Source organism: Tamandua tetradactyla, chromosome 5 (genome assembly GCF_023851605.1).
Source record: "Tamandua tetradactyla isolate mTamTet1 chromosome 5, mTamTet1.pri, whole genome shotgun sequence".
NCBI classification, from domain to species: domain Eukaryota; kingdom Metazoa; phylum Chordata; class Mammalia; order Pilosa; family Myrmecophagidae; genus Tamandua; species Tamandua tetradactyla.
In genome coordinates, this window is record NC_135331.1 from 38,799,120 (window position 1) to 38,819,473 (window position 20,354).

Consider the following 20,354-nt stretch of genomic DNA (forward strand, 5'->3'; position numbering starts at 1 on the left):
CATCAGCAAGGTGATTTGATTACAGCAAGCAGGAGACTTGGGGTCCAAACAAGACGGGCTATTGGAGCAGAGATGCCCAATACAGCACAAACCCTCAAAGGAACACATCCCAGGATAAAAGTTGGACTAGAAAAAAATTCAGCCATCTGTAAACAGAAATTAACGGAAAAACCTGACTGTTTTGAGTCGTGTTAGAGGCGGGGCGGGGCGGGGGGGGGAATTGTTCACTGAGAACTTGGAAGCAAGTTCTGTTTTAATTGTTTTGGGTTCCTATCAGTATGCATGCATGACGTAGGAAACACTGAACTGAAAGAATAATATAAAAGGTGGTCTGCGGTTGGTGATATCCCTGGAGCATCAGCGGAAGCAACACCAACCTCCCTGGAAAGAGCACTCCCTGATTCGAGATTTGGCTGGAACTTCATGCATTTCCTAGCCATAGCCCTAAACTTGAGAACACCTGAGGTAACATGCCATCATTTCCGTTTCTGCTCCCCTGTACTTCTGTGTTAAATACAAAGAAATCTAGTATGACAATGAAGTCAAAGAGGCATGTGGCATAGTGAATTAGAGTGTAGTCTTTGGAGCCAACTTCAAATAAAAGCTTTGTGGACGTGTATCTAGCTGGGTGACCTTGCGTAAGATATTCAGCCTCAGTTTTACCATCTGTAAGATGGGAGTTAGAGTAGTAACCTATCTCACAGGATTATTATAAGAGTTTTGTGAATTAATAAATGGAAAGTACTTATATCCAGACGCATGCCTGGAATATAGGAAGCTCTGAAAAGGGTCAGTTACTCTTAACATCATCATTGTTATATGTACTTGGTCACATTATCTCATCTAGCTCATGAGTAAGTTGTTTTCTTTTCTCCAGAAGTATTCATAAGCATTTCCATCTTGAGGTATACCTAGCAACTACATTTCAAATTATTTGATTTGATATGGCTAGCTCCTTTGAGAAGCAGCAGAACTAAAAAATGCAGGGCAAATTTCATGGACAATCACTAAGCTACCTATTTACCATACATGCTTTTAGAATTTGCTATTTCTTTTTTTTTTTCACTGTTCTTATAAGCAGGATGACGTTTTCACCCCAACGTCATCCTATCCAACGTTACTCTGCCCTACCACCACCGCCACCACCACCACACACCCCATTAAATATCACCAGCTCGCTCTGGGTAGCTGGGAAGCAGTGAGGGCAGCTGGCTACCTCCTCAGCTTTCCGATGGAAGCTTGAGACTGGTCAGCTCTACAAGCTCTTGCTTTAACTAAATTCCACTCGTTCCACTCTCCCTCTTCCAGGAGCTTTCATGCGCCTCACCTTGGCTCCAATCTTTGTTTTCCTACAGTTACAGCCAGGGGAAGGAACTCCTTTTGTTACAGTTATGTATTCACATGCTTTATTCTTGCTGAGGGATAGGGACTAGCCAGTCATCTTTCACGTCCTTGAACACCTGGCATATAGTACCTTAGATTTACTGTGATTTTCATTAATTCGCTCATCTAAGCATCTTAGATGTACCAGAATGTGTGCTAGGCTCCATGTGTACTTGAATAAACACTCAACCCCTGCTTAAGTAGATGAAAATAAACTAAATTGACCTTTACAATTGCATTCACCACGTTCAGCTTGAAGACGTGACAGTAAAACACATTCTCCAACAGTGCCAGGGAGCTCAGTGGGGAGCAGGACACACAATTTTCCAAGCTCACTTTCTGATTAAGTGGGACAGAGATGCCTTTTTCACGGCACTGGAGAGGCTGCTGGGAACCTGCCTCGCCTGAAGGCTGACACTGCACTGGCCTCGTGCACTCGAGGGGATGAATTTTGTTTGCTCGCAAGTCTGTCTTATCCACTAGATTGTGAACTTTTAAGAGCAGTAGGTATTTTTCATTCCCTCTGCCTTCAAAAAGAGCACAAGTCCTGAATTTAGTAGCTGTTCAATAATGTACTTATTAAATAGAATGAAGTACTTGAGTGAATTGTCAAATATTTTTGGCTACTATAACTAATATTTTTTAAATAGACGCATTCGCTGCATTTGTATTCATCGAGCAGATACAGACTGAATGCCTGGCATGTGCTAAGGGCAATCAGGAAGCTGACAATTCTGACCCACTCTGGCTATACTGGGGATGCGTTGTTTTGTTGTCTGTCTTTTCTGGGATTTACAATTTAAGAGGCCTACAGACAAATGAGAAAGACATTCTGAATAGATCAACCAAAGTATGGGGGAAGATCCATTCTAAACAATAGCTATCCTCAGCCAAAGAGGTGAATTTTTAAAAATTTATTTATTAATTAAAAAAATCAACAAATGAAATAAAAATTAACATAATAATTCACAATGTCATCACTTAGTTGCATAGTCATCATTTCTTAGAACATTTGCATCCATTCAGAAAAATAAATAAAGACAATAGAAAAAGAAATAAAACGAAAACAGAAAAAAAAAATTATACCTACCATACCCCTTACCCCTCACTTTCACTGATCACTAGCATTTCAAACTAAATTTATTTTAACATTTGTTCCCCCTATTATTTATTTTTATTCCATATGTTCTACTTGTCTGTTGACAAGGTAGATAAAAGGAGCATCATACACAAGGCTTTCACAATCACACAGTCACATTGTGAAAGCTATATCATTATTCAATCATTTTCAAGAAACATGGCTACTGGAACACAGCTCCATTTTCAGGGAGTTCCCGCCAGCCTCTCCGTTACATCTTGAATAACAAGGTGATATCTATTCAATGCGTAAGAATAACCTCCAGGATAACCTCTCGACTCTGTTTGGAAACTGTCAGCCATTGACACTTTGTCTCATTTCACTCATCCCTCTTTTGGTCGAGAAGTTTCCCTCAATCCCTTGATGTTAATTCTTAGCTCATTCTAGGGTTTTTCTCAGTTCCGTGATGCTGAGTCTCAGCTCATTCCAGGATCTCTGTCCAGGTCAATATATCTATCTATCACGTTGCCAGGAAGGTCCACACCCCTGGGAGTCATGTCCCACGCAGAGAGGGGGAGGGTGGTGAGACTGCTCGTCATGTTGGCTGGAGAGAGAGGCCACATCTGAGCAACAAAAGAGGCTCTCTTGGGGGTGACTCTTAGGCCTAAATTTTAAGTAGACTTGACCTAACCTTTGTGGGGTTAAGTTCCGTATGAGCAAACCCCAAGACTGGGGGCTCAGCCTATAGCTTTGGTTGTCCATACTGCTTGTGAGAGTATCAAGAATTCAACTTGGGGAAGTTGAATCTCTCCCTGTTCTCACCATTCCCCGAAGGGGGCTTTGCAAATACTTTTCCATTCACTGATCAAATCACTCTGGGATTCATTGGGGCATCACTCTGGGCAAACCAACAAAATCTCATGTCCTACCTGAGATTCCAAGTACTTATGGTGTTCAATCAAACTATCTACATAAGTTATATTAGGAAATGCACTAGTCAAAATATAAATTTTGTTCCAAATAAACATTTTTGCTTTAGTCTCACACACAAGGTGACATTTTAAAATATTAATTACCATCTATTTTCAGCACCCTGCAGTAATGACATTCCTTTGTTCTTCCTCATGCAAAAACATTTTTAAAATTTGTACATTTAGTCTCTATTATTATACACTCAAGGCATTCCTAGATTATACCATCTCAATCTTTAACATCTATCTTTCTTTCTGATTTCATTTATGCCCCCAGTCCTCCTCCTTCTATCATTCTCACATGCAGCTTCATTCAGTGTTTTAACGAAATTGTATTACAGCTAGGTAGTATTGTACTGTCCATTTCTGGGTTTTTACATTCAGTCCTTGTTGCACAATCTGTATCCCTTCAGCTCCAATTACCCAATGTCTTACCCTATTTCTATCTCCTGATGGTCTCTGTTACTAACGAAATATTCCAAGTTTATTCACTAATGTCAGTTCATATCAGTGAGACCATACAGTATTTGTCCTTTTGTTTCTGGCTAATCTCACTCAGCATAATGTCCTCAAGGTCCATCCATGTTGTTACAAACTTCATAACTTTATTCTGTCTTAGAGCTGCATAATATTCCATCATATGTATATGCCACAGATTGTTTAGCCACTCGTCTGTTGATGGACATTTTGGCTGTTTCCATCTCCTTGCAATTGTAAATAATGCTGCTATAAACATTGGTGTGCAAATGTCTGTTTGTGTCTTTGCCCTTATGTCCTTTGAGTAGATACCTAGCAATGGTATTGCCAGGTCATATGGCAATTCTGTGTTCAGCTTTTTTGAGGAACTGCCAAACTGCCTTCCACAGCGGTTGCACCATTTGACATTCCCACCAACAGTGGATCAGTGTGCCTCTTTCTCCATATCCTCTCCAGCACTTGTCATTTTCTGTTTTGTTGATAATGGCCATTTTGGTGGGTGTGAGATGATATCTCATTGTGGTTTTGATTTGCACTTCTCTAATGGCCAGGGAAGTTGAGCATCTCTTCATGTGCCTTTTGGCCATTTGTAGTTCCTCTTCTGAGAAGTGTCTGTTCAAGTCTATTTCCCATTTTTTAATTGCATTGGCTGTCTTTTTGTTGTTAAGTTGAACAATCTCTTTATAAATTCTGGATACTAGACCTTTATCTGATATGTCATTTCCAAATATTGTCTCCCATTGTGTAGGCTGTCTTTTTACTTTCTTGATGAAGTTCTTTCATGCACAAAAGTGCTTAATTTTGAGGAGTTCCCATTTCTTTCTTTCTTTAGTGCTCTTGCTTTGGGTATAAGGTCTATAAAATTGCCTCCAATTATAAGATGTATGATATTTCCCTACATTTTCCTCTAACTGTTTTATGGTCTTAGACCTAATGTTTAGATCTTTGATCCATTCTGAGTTAACTTTTGTATAGGGTGTGAGATATGGATCCTCTTTCATTCTTTTTGCATATGGATATCCAGTTCTCTAGGCACCATTTATTGAAGAGACTGTTCTGTCTCAGGTGAGTTGGTTTTACTGCCTTATCAAAGATCAAATGTTCATAGTTGAGAGGGTCTATATCTGAGCACTCTATTCAATTCCATTGGTCAACATATCTATCTTTATGCCAATACCATGCTGTTTTGACCACTGTGGCTTCATAATATGCCTTAAAGTCAGGCAGTATGAGACCTCCAGCTTCATTTTATTTCCTCAGGATACTTTTAGCAATTCAGGGCACCCTGCCCTTCTAGACAAATTTGGTTATTGGTTTTTCTATTTCTGAAAAGTAAGTTGTTGGGATTTTGATTGGTATTACATTGAATCTGTAAATCAATTTAGGTAGAATTGACATCTTAACTATATTTAGTCTTCCAATCCATGAACACGGTATGCCCTTCCATCTATTTAGGTCTTCTGTGATTTCTTTTAACAATTTCTTATAGTTTTCTTTGTATAGGTCTTTTGTCTCAAAGAGGTGAATTTGATGCTAGTTTATTAAATCTAGCCCTATGGGTTTCTCATGCTGGCAACATTAATTGTAAATTCATATTAATTTACATTGAATGATGAAGAGTAGCCAGCAGTTAAGTGCTAACTGGGCAGGGTGCCATACCTTGAAACCACTTTGCAAAATATACTGAAACTGAAGTTTATGGTTGCTATTTAAATGAATCTTAGACAAGTAAATTAGCAATAAACATTTATAAATAACTTGGTTGTGCCAGAAAGCTATTCACTACTTTGCAACATTACAGACATGACATTATTTTTATTAAATTTAAATAGGAAACCAACCCCCTGAACAAATTTGATAAGAAATCACTTCAGAAATACCTTTGAAGTATTCAAATTCAATCACAAGTCAAAAAATAAAGCAGTATTTTACTATTAACAAGTATTATATTTATTTAATAGCCAATACCAGTATGAGGACACACAAAAAACAAATTTCAGAGAATAGCTTGTTTTTTATCAACATAATCAATCTGCACATTGAAATATTATTCAGAAATATAGAAATTACAATATGAAGTATAGTATAAAAATATAAGGCACATTTTTAAAGAAATGAAAATCATAACTTTAAAAGATATGTTAATAATTCAAAAATCTTAAACAGAAATTTTAAATGTAATTTTCTTTGAAAAATACAGTTCTATTTAGTATTATGCAGCAGGTCTTTGAATGTAGGCAAGTAAAAATGAAAAGTTTATATAGTTAAACTTTCTGAATACAATGTCTTATTTTTTATATAAAAATGTCATAATCATTACTGGAAATAATATATATGTCTGTTTAAGATTGCAATCTTATATATAATATTTATTTTTTCAAATATAAAGAGGAATTAGTTTAGAAGCAACAGCTTTTAGTAGCAGCATGTAAAAGTGGACATTACAACAAAGTAAAACTTTCACCATCAAAGGATGACTCACTTAAAAATAAGGCACTTTCACTTGAAAAAAAAAAAAAGAAAACAAAACAAAAAACAGTAATTTGTGGGCTAAGGCCCTCATTTCACAGAAACCATATCTAAGAACACTCAGACTCTTTTAGTCAGTAAGGAGCAGAAGAATGCATTTCTATTCCACATATTGGCTATGTTGAAAAAATACAGTTGATGTCCACATAGGAAACTAAAGTGCAATAGAGGTAAGTTGATTAATTAGATTATATTCACTTATGTACTATGTTTTATTTTTATTTTGTTTTTGTTTTTTTTTTTGCATGGACAGGCTTCAGGGATCGAACCGGGGTCTCCGGCATGGCAGGTGAGAACTCTGCCTGCAGAGCCACCGTGGCAGGCCCTGTACTATGCTTTTAATTAGTTAGTGCAAACAAAGAAGTGATATAGTTCTTTGTAGCTATTTGATCCCACACAGTCTTTACTGACAGCTGTGGATTACAGAGAAGTACAAGTTTGCAGCATTGCATTAGATTTATCTATCAGGTAAATGAAAAGCAGTGAAGCAATATCAAGCATTTATACTGTATCAGAATCTGTATTCTCACTTTTATAAAGTAACACAAAACATTACATTCCAAATTTGAAAGCAAAATTCTAACTCTTGCCATTAGAAAAGCATGGTGATTATCAGGGGGCTTCTTAAAAAAAAAATCTCCTTTGCTTCACACCAAATGAGATACAAAGATTCAACAGGCAATCTCAGAGACTAGGCCAAAGCTTCGAATTTTATGCATCCGGCATCTGTGACCAAAGAAGTTACATATATTAAATGCAAATTTCTTATAAGGGCACTGAGGCCCCTTGCTTGACTGTGGCCAGAGTCAGCTCTTTTCCTGTAAGCGTGATCCTATTTCCATTTATAGACAGCTGTTGATTGTCAATGATACAGAATGGGGAGCATAAATATCATAATATAATATATTCTTTATTTTGTGACAGAATTAAAGAGCCTACTGAACTCTTATAAACTCGGCAGTTTGAGGCTTAAACTTGGCACTTTGAGGCTTTGACTCATGTGCACAAGTAAAATTTTCCTTGCACAATAAAAAACAATCTTTCTGTCTGCCTTACTTTTTGCTTTAATGATGAAGCGTATCATTCTATTCATCTGGAACCAAGTCTGCCTTTCATAACAGGACATGTGGATGGACAGGGGAGGGTAACAGAAGGCTGCAGATGGAAACTACATCACTCTATCCCCAAAAAGACTGCTTTAAAAAATCCCCAATCTTTTGACTACCACTTATTGTAAGAGCTCTGAGATTTATTTTCCTTTATCTCACGTTTACAGTCTTTTCAAACCTATTGAGTCTATGTTTACTTGGTTAATAGGTCATAGCTTTTCCAGAGTGAACACTAGTCTACCAAATAGACCCACATTAAGTTGAAAAATACATGTAGATTGTGTTCTCCCACTCATGCTCTCAACCTACTGTTAAAACTAACACTCAAAAACAACCTGCCAACGGTGGGCAATGGTGGCTCAGTGGCAGAGTTCTCACCTGCCATGCTGGAGACCCGGGTTCCATTCCCAATGCCTGCCCAGGAGAAAAAACAAAACAAAACCAGTCACATAGAGAAATATACGTGCAAATAATTGAACGTTGACTCTAAGCCCAATTAAACTTTTCTAAAATTTTTTTATTGAACATAATTGTTGATTTGCTGTGTTCCTCTATCTTGAATGTTGGTTTGGAGATCTTTCAAAATACATGTAGTCCTGGAATTGGAAAAACAGTAATATATATTGATTAGTAATTAAGTGTCTATGCAGAAATTTGCTAATTGCTTTTATTAACAGCAAAGTATTTAAAAGCTTTGTAATTTACATATACCTTTACATGACTAGAATAAAATAAATTTTAAAAGCATTACTACAAGAATCTTAAAATTAATAGGAGAGTTTGTGTTACTGTTTTTGCAGAAATTAATATATTTGACTTTTACATATATTTAAAATAATGAACGTTATGTTGAAGTAAGGCCATTTCTAGAATTATCGGATGACAATTTGTAAAACAGAAAAGTACCACAGGAATGAAAGGTATACTTATCATTGGTATTATAAAAAGACAAAAACCCAAGCCCACAGTATCACCCTTTGTAGCTTATCAGGGGATCTCCCAGTCCAGTCTAGGAAAAATGCATCTTACAAAATCTTTAAGAAGAGGACTGCATACAAAAAGTGGCAATTATGAACTTGGAATTTTGGTAGTCAATAAGATACCCACTTAGGATAGCAATTTATTAAATTATTCCTGTTAAGAGGAAGAAAAACTTGTTATAGCAAGCATTAAATACTCTAAATTTACCAATCACTATTAGTTTAATTATTTATCATTTAATTTTAATTAGGTATTCAAGGCAAATATTATCATGGTTATTTATGCACTTTATCTATGACTATAAACTGTATCGTCAGGAAAAGGCCATTGGAAGTGTGCCTAATAACTCTAAGGAAACTACAAAACCCCAAGGAGTACATGGATAGTAGAGAGGCAGTAAGGAGGACGGGAAAGGACGTGAGCTTTGGAGTTATTTTATTTCTTTAAGGAATCACAGGACAATCATCTTTAAGTAGTGAGAATGATAAATAACATACAGTGGTGACAGGTGCTACCCAGTGATTACCCAAAATGTTCCAAACGCTCTGCTGGCCATTTTTCACATATGATAGCTAATTTTTGTAACCATGAAAAATGCGTTTTTTTTTTTTTTATCACAGTTTTACAGATGAGGAGACTGAAGATCGCATGAGTTAAACACTTTGCAAAAGTCCCATAATGACTACGTGGCACAGCGAGAAGGTAACTTAGCTCCAAAGTTTATTCCTTTCCAGTCCACGACACTGACTCTCATCAGAAAGAGGAGTTCTCCCAGGGTCCCCCAGAAGCGAAAGGCTTACGATGAGGAAGCAAGCTCCCAAAATCATCGCTTTCATCTTCACTTCCAGATCCACTGGGAAGCGGATGTCAAAGTGGTCGGCGTCGGCCATGGCTGACAACAACCCGTTCCACTTCCGAATGATGCTGCCGATACAGGTGACGCCGTCGAGGGCTTGGACCTGGACAGATGAGGACGTCACACCTTATGACATCCGGAAGGTTTTAAATATACGCTTTATTCTTTCACTTAGGAATAGTTTACACTGAAATGGCATAAACGTAGTGCAGAAAACAAATTTAACTACCACATTTCGAATGTGCAAATTAAGGCCAATAACAGTTAAGTGGCTTGCCACTGGTTAGTACCCGAGCGGGATTAAAACTTGGTTCTCAGGCCAGTGCACGTTCTACTTTCTCACCTGAGGCGTTAGAGGGAGCTTGCTGAAGGAGGTATAGTTTAAATTGTCTCTTAAATTATCTCAATATAGCAAAAAATTGGAATTGGCGACAAGGACAGAAAACTACTTCCAGCCTAGAGAGTCACACGAGCAAACAGCAGGAAGAGATGAACTGTTACATCATAACTTCTGTTAATCACTCAAGGACTCAAGGGCCAAACTTCCTGTGCATTCCTGAAGCTATGGACGAGACTTCAGCTTTTGAAAGGAAAACTCGGCACTTGTCACAGGGCAAATACTCAAATGCTAACTCTTTTGTCACCTGGTGATGGGAATGAGTCTCCCCACAGCTACAGTGGTCTTTTAGTAAAACAAAACTATCTTTATTGGGTATTATAGGAAATATTTGAATGTGCATTTTTGGTACATGATAAGTCTTGCTGGATTGCAATGCATTCAAAAGGGAATCTTCAAAAAGTCCAGGAAATACTTTTAGAAATTTCTTTTTTCAAATTCAAGGTAAGAAGGTATCAAGTTGTAGACACTGAGATAAAGCAAACCAGAAGTTTTGCTTTTTCCTTTTTTCTTTCCTGAAAATGTTATAATATGACCTAACATCAGTTATATCAGCATTGCCCTATTTCCTGAGGACACAGAGAGACTTCTATCCTGCAAGTAGGCAATTCGCAAAATTATTCAGGACCCATGTTCCCACCCTAGAAAGTTTCAGGGGAAAACAGATGATTAAATAAATAAATGGATTTGTTCAGGCTATTTAATCTCAAAAGGTAAAATGCTTTAGATGGCTTCTACCTCTTTTTATATTTATCAAATGATGAAATAATGAAAAATGAGCTCATGTGTTGGAAAAAAATCAAGCAATTGACTAGCAATCATTTGAAAATTACTTCATGTCAACTGGTTAATCAGCATTTTCTTCATCAACCATGTTAATTTGCAGACGATTTTGTAGACCTCATTTTACGCACACAAAAAAACCAACTAAGATCAGTCTTAGGTCTGTCAGCACTTAGAGAGGAAACATTGGGAACGTTGTTTTAACAGTAGCTACCTCAAAGACGGAATCTGAGCCGCAGCCATACGTCGAGCACGGCCCGCGCACTCCCAGCATTGTCTCCTTCTTCTCGTTCTGGATGCTGTAAACCGCCCTGCACAGGTTCCAGTGCTCCGCCACAGAGCCAATGGTCACGCCGGGGGGGCACTGCACCTCCAGCTGCAAACGAAGCAGCGACGGAGGAGAGCGTGTTATAGTCATACATTTATACATACTAACATACACACATGATCCAGATGTGTTCTTACATCAAACCAGGACTAGGGGAATTATTTTGGGGGGAGACAGACCTCCATGGACTTCTCACACGTCTTGCTGGGTGTCCCAAGAACGAAAGGCCCTGACCACTCTTTACCTTCTGAGAGATGTGTTTGCAGCACGCAACCTATCCTGCAAGGTCCTGTTTCCTTTCAGGATAGAGAGCAGGCTTGCTACTGCTTGGCATCAAAGTGGTGGAGTCTCCAAGCTGGGATGCTGCCCAGGTGGCATCTGCAGATCGACTCCATAGGACGTGGGTGGCGGGAGGGGGAGAGACAATGGACCCCTGTCAGCATGCTGATGCTCACGCTGCTGGCTGTGCCATAGTAATGTCTTCTGTCTCTGAACTACAAAGACCTGACAGAATCCCTAACACAGTAACAGACTAACTTACTATCTTTAAAGTTAGGTAAAATGAAAATTTTTCTTAAAAAAATCAATTAAAATAAAAAAAAATCAATTTTATCAGAAAACAAAAAAAGTTCCATGTTGTAAAACCAACGGAGTGTGTGAATGTGCATTTAAAGCCATTTCTAGAATTATATTGAAATATTGCACACTACTCTCTTTTAATGGTCTTTGCAATACTCTTCTCTAAAGAATGAGGATCTTCCTAGTTAATCATGACAAAAGAGTCACAAAGATTAAGTTATTTGGTATAAGCCCAAAGCGAAAGTTCTCCTGACTATTCTATGGTTTCACATTCACTTTCTAAGAATTTTAAGTCCCCTGGGTCATCATGAGGGGGACTACTCAGGTCATGGTTTGTCAAGCCTGTATGGTATTCATACATATTCTTACACACACACTCACTCACTCACACACACACATTTGACAGCTTCCTGTAGCTGGGATGTCATATGAGTTAGTTCTAAGAGCCTAAAAGTCTAAATTTTGCAAAAATAATGTCTAAAAATCCATCCCATGATATACTATTCAGCTGTATAAAGGATTGAATTGTTGAAACACACAACAGCTTGGATGAAACACAAGAGAATTACACTAAATGAAAAAAAAAAAAAAAGCCAATCCCAAAAGGTCCTATACTGTATGATTCCTTTTATATAATATTTTTGAAATGACAAAATTATAGAGATGGAAACAGATTAGTGGTTTCCAGGGGTTAAAGACTACTGTGGGAGCAGAGACAGAAGGTGGATGGTTTTAAGAGAGAATACCTGTGACGATGGAAATGCTTGCTATCTGAATTGTAGTAGTGGGTACATCACAGATACATAGATAGACACATTACAAGGGAAACTGGAAAATATATCTAGATAAGGTTGTGGGACGAAAGTTCCACAGACTGGACTAAGGCTGTCATTTTTATTCAATTTACTACATCCAGACATCTTGTCATCTCGGAGTGCTTCATCATAGAATTCGAGAAGAAATTCCAAGTCATTATTATGAAGAAAAATACTTCATCCAAAAGAATCAGGGGTTAGAGGTGAAGATTCATCTCAAATATAAGGCTATTATTACAAAGAAAATAACAACAGGGAATATCTGAGAAAAATAACGAATATTCATTGAGCACTGTACCATGTGCCAGGTATTGTCCTAAGACATCAATATTTATTTACTAATTAGTCCTCAAAACAATCCTATGGACATATTTTATTATATCTGTTTTACAGGTTAAGAAATCAGCGGACAGAGAGGGTTGTAAATAAATTGAGTAGAGGCTGGTACTTTGTCATTTAACTATCGCAGTAATCCTATGGTGTACTGCTGCGCAGAGTTTATGAATCTGAACACTGAAGTTCAAAGCGACTAAGTGAGTCGCCTCAATTTAAAGTACGCAGCATATCTGGAATTCAAACTCCCTGGCCTCTGTGCAAAACTGCTCTTCTTTTCCCTGCAGCAAACGACCTTCCAGGAGTCATGAAGGTTACTGAAGACGAATCAAACTGTAACTCAGCACCTCTGCATTCCAGGTCCAGCACAGTCACCTACCAACGGCGAGACCCTTGGGGGACACAATCTTCTTGAGCTTTTTTTTGATATCTGAAAAGTTGTGGGTTGTGTGGGTAGCACCAAGTAACTCAGGTCCCTTCCACTTCTAAGAGTGTATGTTTATGTTTAGCAATGCCTTTCTGGTGATATGCAGATACATTTAGATAAATGGGCAGGAGCCATTGTCAATAGCCATAAATCTCTAAATCAGCAGACAAAACTAATACAATGGGGGCATTCACGAAACAACCCTAATTTGTGCTTGGCCCAACACCTAGAACCTGAAGAGCATGAGCCCACAAGAAGCCCTCTGTGAGTCTCCCTAGGTGGGATGAGATGGCCTGCTCCCTCCCATCTTTAGTCCTGAATGGCCCAGCCAGAGAAAGGAGCCCAGCCTTGGCCTGAAGAGTGGCGTTAAAAAGAACCGGCAGACTGGGCCTCCGTCCTCGGACCTCTTGCCTGGTGGAGGGACAACAGAAGCAACAGCAGGAGCATCTGAACGGCCTCTGCAGGGTCATGACCTCTCGGCCCATGCGGTCACTCATGCGGAGGACAAAGGGCCGGAGCGTCCGGTACGCGTTCCTGGTCAAGTCGTCGGTGTCCTCGTTTACGATGTACACCATCTCGTCTGCGTTGTTCTTCACATCGTATCTGTTGTTGGCTTCAAAGCCTAGACACACTGAGAAATGAGAAGAGAAACCCTTCGTCAATTAGAGGAGGTTAAAAAAGGCCTCCTGAAGCCTTTGAGAACTTAGAGCAAAGGAGCTTTGCAAAAATTCCAGGTGACGTGTATGCAATTAAGGAGAACACTGAAATAACTCATAAGCTCCCCAAATCTGTAAATAATTTTGAAATTGTGAAATATTTCTTTTTAGAAGCTCAGTGTAAAATAATTTTTCAAATCTTGCACACAGATGGAAGACCAAAACTATTTCCTGTGCTGTTTGAATTCAGAAAACTTTAAGATTCGTTTAATGAAATTATACATTGGACCATGAATTAAACGGCTCATGAAATATGTCCAGATGATCCAGGCTGCTGATCACTGCAAATAAAATAAAGGAACCAAGAAAATTCAAAGGTTGAATGTGGTGGGCAAAATGAATATTTAGAGCCAGTGCTATAAGGGTTAGCAAACCTGTATTGAGGAGCCAAAATCAGGCTGCATGCGAACTGTGTACCTTACCTCCAGAGCAAGAACACTGGACTGGAGTTTAGTAAAGCTGGTCTTTCTTTGTCACTGACCAGCTGACTGGGGCACCCCTGGCTGACTGATTTAGCCTTCCTGCAACTACTTTTTTTAATCTATGAAAGGGGAATGTGGAGGCAGGAGGATGCATAAAGGTACAAGGGCTACCAGATTTTAAAAAATTAAAGTGGCTATAAGATATAAAAATATAAAGTATAAAATTATACAGAATAATTTCCTTTTTCTACTTTCTGGAAAATTGGGTAACAGAGTTTTTTTTCTCCTTGAACCACTAAAAGTGATCAACATAAAGCAGCAACTAATAGATGATGCAAAATTTCCACAGAATGCTACAAAATACTGCTGCACACTCTAAAATCATACATACTTTCCACAGGCTCGAAATGCTGAAGGACGTGTACGTTGTCCAACTGTTGGGATAGAACAAAGCAGTTAGGAGAGCTAGAAATAACAGGATTTAATCAAATACGCATTAGAAAAGAAATCGATGAAATAGGTATCGGAATGTATCAACTCAGACTAAAAAATAGTCTTCTGAAATTGAATGGAATCAAAAGTATTTCATCACCTGAAATGAGCTTATCTGTACCTGATCAGATGATTATTAACACTGCAGCTCAGGGAGGAAACAGTTTCTGCAGTCCCACTGTAAAAGACTGAAACAGTTGCCTGTTTGAGTCAGAAAACCATCGACTTGCTACAGTAACAGCATTTAGAAGAAACAACGTCCTAATTCAGCCCCTACCCATTAGTGTTTCTACCACAGGAGTGGCCTATTTTATATTATTTATATTACTGCACAAGTATGTCTGAGAAAACCTAACACACTGGCTTCTGTTTACTTGAGCTACTAATACCAGTTATTCCCCAAGTACACATTTTAATAAGGGGAGGGTCTAATCTGAATGGGATTAAGAGAAAGGAAAAGAAAAACTCTGAGATGGGACACCATGGAGTGGGAAGTTGGGAATACCATCAGATAACTTCCATCTTAATTTTATGTAGGAATCACTCTCACAATGGACAGTTTGGCCCATCATCTCATATTTGAGAACATTCTAGCAGAAGGAAGAAACCTTTTTGGCAGACAGACTGATACAGTTTTATATTAGACTAATACAAGTTTATATTATTCCTAACCTCTGAGCACAGAACATTGACTGAAAGACTCTATGTCCCTAAATACTTGTTGTATATATTAATGAATGAAAAATATATACCTGTGGAGGCGTCAAAAACTGAAAATGACTTAATTGGATGTGAATATTTTGTGGCGTGATTGATTGCAAGCAGTTAGAGTGAGGACACAGTCCACACTTAACTGAAGACTTTTATCGATGTCTTATAAAATTTCAAAAGTGCTCATTAAAATGGTTTACAGTGCCTTTAACAAATCCCAGGAAGTAAAAATCTAGGAATAAGATTTTTAGGTAAAAATAGGTAAAAATTTCACTACTTAATAAAAGTGTCCATGGACACTGCAGAGCATAATATCCGAAAGAAATGAAGCACTTTAAGAGGGAAGAAGTTTGCCCAGGAAGACACGACGCCATTAAGGAGAAGTTCTTGGAGGAGTTGGTGGAGTCCCTGGCAAAGCCACATCTCTAGTAATCATATAATCCCGCCAACATCGGATGCATGGACCTTGCACATGAGATCTCGAAAAGACCAGGGCAGATGAAAGGAATGGCTGACTATCGATCTGCCACTCACATCTAAGAAGGCGTTTCAACTAATAGCATCCAAACAGCTGTCATCTGTTGAGTGTCCTGTGTGCCATGAATATACGGCACTTTACAAACCTTATCTCTTCAACCATTCTCACAACAATCTGATAATACTGCCATTTGCTAGTAGGACTTATAGATGTTTAAAGAGAGGCAGCAAGGGGCTAAGAAAGTTATTCCAAGTTTTAAAGGGAGAAAGCCAGAATTTAAAACCAGGTTTGTCTGGTTCCAAACTTGTGTTTTCTCTTATTTTGTTTATTTCTTTTTAACTCAAAAACATTCCTGTAAGTGAAAGTAGAACCCATAAAATATATTCATTTAACCTCCATCAGAGTAATAGAAGAAACTGAAAACTATGCTTTAATAATTAAATTAAATTAATATTTAAATAAGAAAATTTAAAGCCACACAATTTTAAAAGAGAGATAAATGACTCCAGAAGGTCTTGGATTTCCAAAGCCAATTCCTATACTTATCAAGTGTGAAAAAAGAACACTTTCTAAATTTTATCAACTAAAAACATTTTATAAGCTCCTGACATAATGTAGGGGTTGACGCTAGCATTACACATTAATGCCTCTCTTTGTATTTCATTGATATTTTACAAAAACAGCAATTTAATAACATTTTTGGCTCATATAAAATTCAAACTTTCCTAATATACTGACTTTCATGCATTAAAACTATAACAACATACCATTTTACAGGATTAGGAGTCCCTACCAAAGCAGGGAATTGAAAAAAGAAAGCTGCCAACTCCAAGGAATACCTGAGTAACTAAATGAGGACACAAGGATTGAACTGGTGAGCCCTTTGCTTATAATGTATTTCAATATCCCTTCTTCCAAAATCAAAATAAGATTCAGAAGTCTCAGAGTTTCCAACACTAATTCTGTCTTATTTTCGATAAGCAAAGTTTTCAAGTTTAGACAAGAGTTTTTAAATAATACCCTGCATACCGTCCCAGTTTCTGAGCTGGCTGTTCTGGTGACCCCAGAAGGTCTATGCAGAAAGGAGACTGGTGGTCTTCAGGGGGTGAGTTGTGAGAAGGGGGTCTCTGGGACTGGACTTGAAGTAATATCTTATTTTTCTTACATTGCATCTTTTTTGTGGAGGTGGGAGTCACTCATGAAATTCACGGATGGTGAGGGTGGCACTTTGGTCAGTCACCCCGTGTCAAGGACTCTGTTCTTTCCGTCATTTTCATTAATGCTAAGACCTTTAACTTCTAAGCAAATGACACCCCAAATGCATCTATGATAACTCTTCTTCTATTCCTATTGTTTTCACTTTACTCAACAGAGTATCTTAAATAGCTTAAAATTCAACATGCATCTTTTGCACCAAACTACATTCTTCCCAGTTAAAACGTGCTTGCTCCCTGTTCTCCATCTACATTTCTGAAATTTCTACCAGCAGTCTTGTGGTCCCACAAACTAGGCGTCTGTCAATACCAGCCCATCTCCTTTATCTACTCTATCCAGCCTTCTATCTCTCCTTTCCAGATCCCCACAGTCATACTCCTTTATGAAAAGAATTGGGATTTGTTTCAAATACCTGAGTTAAGCATTCCAGACCAGGAGGGCAATTGAGCATAGGAGCCGGTCCTGGCATCCACGTTACGGGAGTAGGGTGCTGATTCGGCACGGGATATTTGCCAGGCTGATACTGGAGAGGATGGGCACTGCCAGCTGGCTGGCGCAAGGGGAAGGTACTGGGCTGGTGTGGAATGTAGTAACCCATAGGCAAGACTCCTGCGTAGCCTGCAGGGAGAGGGGCAGCTGGTCCAGGGGGCCCTGTATTAAAAAACAGATGAAAGTATAATATGCTGTTAAATGAAGATAGATTGGAGCTTAACATGGCTTTTTACATGGAGATGACATGGGTCACATGACAGCTTCCTAAAAATAGCAAGAGGATCTGAGACAATACCATGTACCAAAAATATAGCAGTGGGAGTTCCAGATTATTAACTCATTTAATCCTCCAAACCTTATGAGATAGTTACTTCTCATTTCAGAGGTGCAGAAATAAAGTTTGAAATATCAGGCAACTTGTTAGCCTCTCTATGCCTTAGTCTATTTCTCTTTTGAGGATAATAATATACCTACTCTATTAGGTTGTTGTGGGATTAACACAAGGCCTTACAGATGACAGTGCAAATTTTGTTATTATGATTATTTCAGATTCACGAAGGTAGAAAGTTCTACTTAACTTTAAAAGTGTTTTATTTTTATTTATTTTTTTTTTTTGGCATGGGCAGATTCCGGGAATCAAACCCGTGTCTTTGACATGGCAGGCGAGAATTCTGTGACTGAGCCACTGTTGCACTGTCCAAGGCAGTTCTTTTACTAACTGAACTACATGCCTTCAGTTCAATCGCTTGTTTTTACCCTTGTCATCTAGTTCTCAGACTGCTCACCAATCCTGACATCCCTTAGATTCAATTTCTTAAAGGTACCCTCCACTATTTCTCCACTCCCCACCCCACCCCACCTCACCTCTAGCCAGGGAGCTGATGCATGTTGATTTATCATTATAAATCATGATCAAGGGAACCAGATTTCCTTAAAGGGACAGAATATTATAAAAAGAGTACTTATAAAATGAATTAGCATATGACAAAAACCAATATGGGTGCAAATTTGTGATTTCTTGTTTTATCAAAGGTTTCTTAAGCTAAACAGTGGCAACTTTGTATTTAATAGTGATTTCTTTAAAATTCAAAGACTTGGGGGACTTCTGGTTTCCACATCAACATGTAAAAGGCTTTGTAGTTGTCACGTCCACCCTCACAGATGGAAAAAAGCTGGACAAACTGAAAATCAATGACTTTTCTTAAATCCACAAAATGGATGTCACAGGGAAAACTGCCACAAAGAAAGTTTTTTTTTTAAATGGTTAGGCACCAGGAATCAAACCCAGGTCTCCAGCATGGCAGGTGAGAACTCTGCCTCCAAGAACGGAGGGAAAAAGTAAAATTTTTAAATAAGCTCAGAGCTTTTTGTTCTCCCTAACAAAGCCCTGCCCTTAAGGGAGGATATTTTACCAGCACCTTATATGATTTAGGGGAAGGACAATTAAACAACTGGACCCCTTCTGGCAATACTGTCTCATACAATGCAGGGGGGAAAAAGGGCTAAGAAACTCTTCTGTAAGTCACATCCCAGGGACTCTGGCACACTACAAAAAGTGTTGATTTAATCATGAACTGCAGAACACTTACTCCCTGCCCCCATGCCTTTCCACCATAGCAACAGTGAATTACAACTGAGAGAGAATTATGACACAGACATAACTGAAAAAGTGAATGCAGCTAGAAGTAAAAGCCTAAAATTGTGGAATTGTAACCCATGCCAAACCAAACTCTGAAATCTGTTCTACAGCTAATTGTTGCGATGTGCTTTGAAATTTATTGCTTCTTTGTATATATGCTATTTTTTACAAAACAAAACAAAAAAATAGTCGACAATAATGATGAAAAAAACTCATTGGGGGAAAAATGATAAAGATGTGGGTTAATACAAAAGGCTTTTTCTGTATTTTTAAATCCCTTTAAAACAAAACTTACTATCTAAAGTAAAAAAAAAACGTATTCTGGGGTTTAGAACTATGTGGGAATACACGTCTGGGGATACCAGAAGGAGAAAGTCCAGGAGAAAGGAAGCTCCGTGTTTGAAGGTTCTCATGCTACACGTTAAAGGACATAACACTACTTGAAGGTAGAATGTGGTAAGTTAAAGTGCAGTGCAAAAACCAGGAATGAGGGAGGCCACAGGCCTCCAGGAATGCTCCGTGAAGTTAGAACAGGCTGAGACTAAGGGTCTGCAGTTTTGGGAAGCAAGTGGTTTATTAGCTCGTGCGCACGGGGTTCAGCCGAGTCACCTCAAAAGTCTGAGCCTGGAACAAAAGGCAACATTGACTTTTATAGACATTATTACATGCTAGAGATAGGGCAAGCCTAATACCGCAAATAGCAATAGTAAAGGAAAAGACAATTGGTCAGTTTAAAGCGCGAAGTAGGTTAGAGAAGCAGATGAGCTGTTAGGGGAGGGGTCCCTATCCAAGGAATGTGTCTTATCTTTATTGCCTGCAGTTTCATCCATTCCCAGAGGTCAGGGGAGGAGGTCTGGGGAAGAGACGGCAGCCAAATAAGAAAGAGAAAGGGGAGGCCTGCTTGCTACAAAAGATGCATATTATAAAACCTTAAAGCAACCATACATAAGATATTAAAACTACGATTAGAATATTTTGAACAAATTTATGCCAATAAACACTACAACTTAAAAAAAAAGTATTTTCTAGGGTAACTCAACAACAACAGGAAAGACAAAATTAAGTATACTAGAGGAAATTACGACTGACATCTACCATTGCAGCAAACATTAAACACAACCTAATTCCTAAGCAGAAAGCATA

At 38.4% G+C, this 20,354-nt stretch overlaps 1 protein-coding gene across 5 annotated transcripts in view; it reads right to left on the bottom strand.

Moving 5' to 3' along the window:
- Positions 1 to 4,936: 4,936 nt before the first annotated feature.
- PLSCR4 (phospholipid scramblase 4) overlaps positions 4,937 to 20,354 on the bottom strand; it is a 41,783-nt gene continuing 26,365 nt past the window's right edge. For all 5 annotated transcript variants that reach the window (XM_077160734.1, XM_077160731.1, XM_077160733.1 and 2 more), the window contains 6 exons: positions 17,493 to 17,731; positions 14,576 to 14,618; positions 13,451 to 13,677; positions 10,779 to 10,940; positions 9,329 to 9,487; positions 4,937 to 8,143 (listed from right to left, as the gene is read on the bottom strand). In XM_077160734.1, the coding sequence (XP_077016849.1) occupies positions 8,099 to 8,143; positions 9,329 to 9,487; positions 10,779 to 10,940; positions 13,451 to 13,677; positions 14,576 to 14,618; positions 17,493 to 17,731 (875 nt within the window). In that variant the 3' untranslated portion in view covers positions 4,937 to 8,098. The remainder of the gene's footprint in view (positions 8,144 to 9,328; positions 9,488 to 10,778; positions 10,941 to 13,450; positions 13,678 to 14,575; positions 14,619 to 17,492; positions 17,732 to 20,354) is intronic.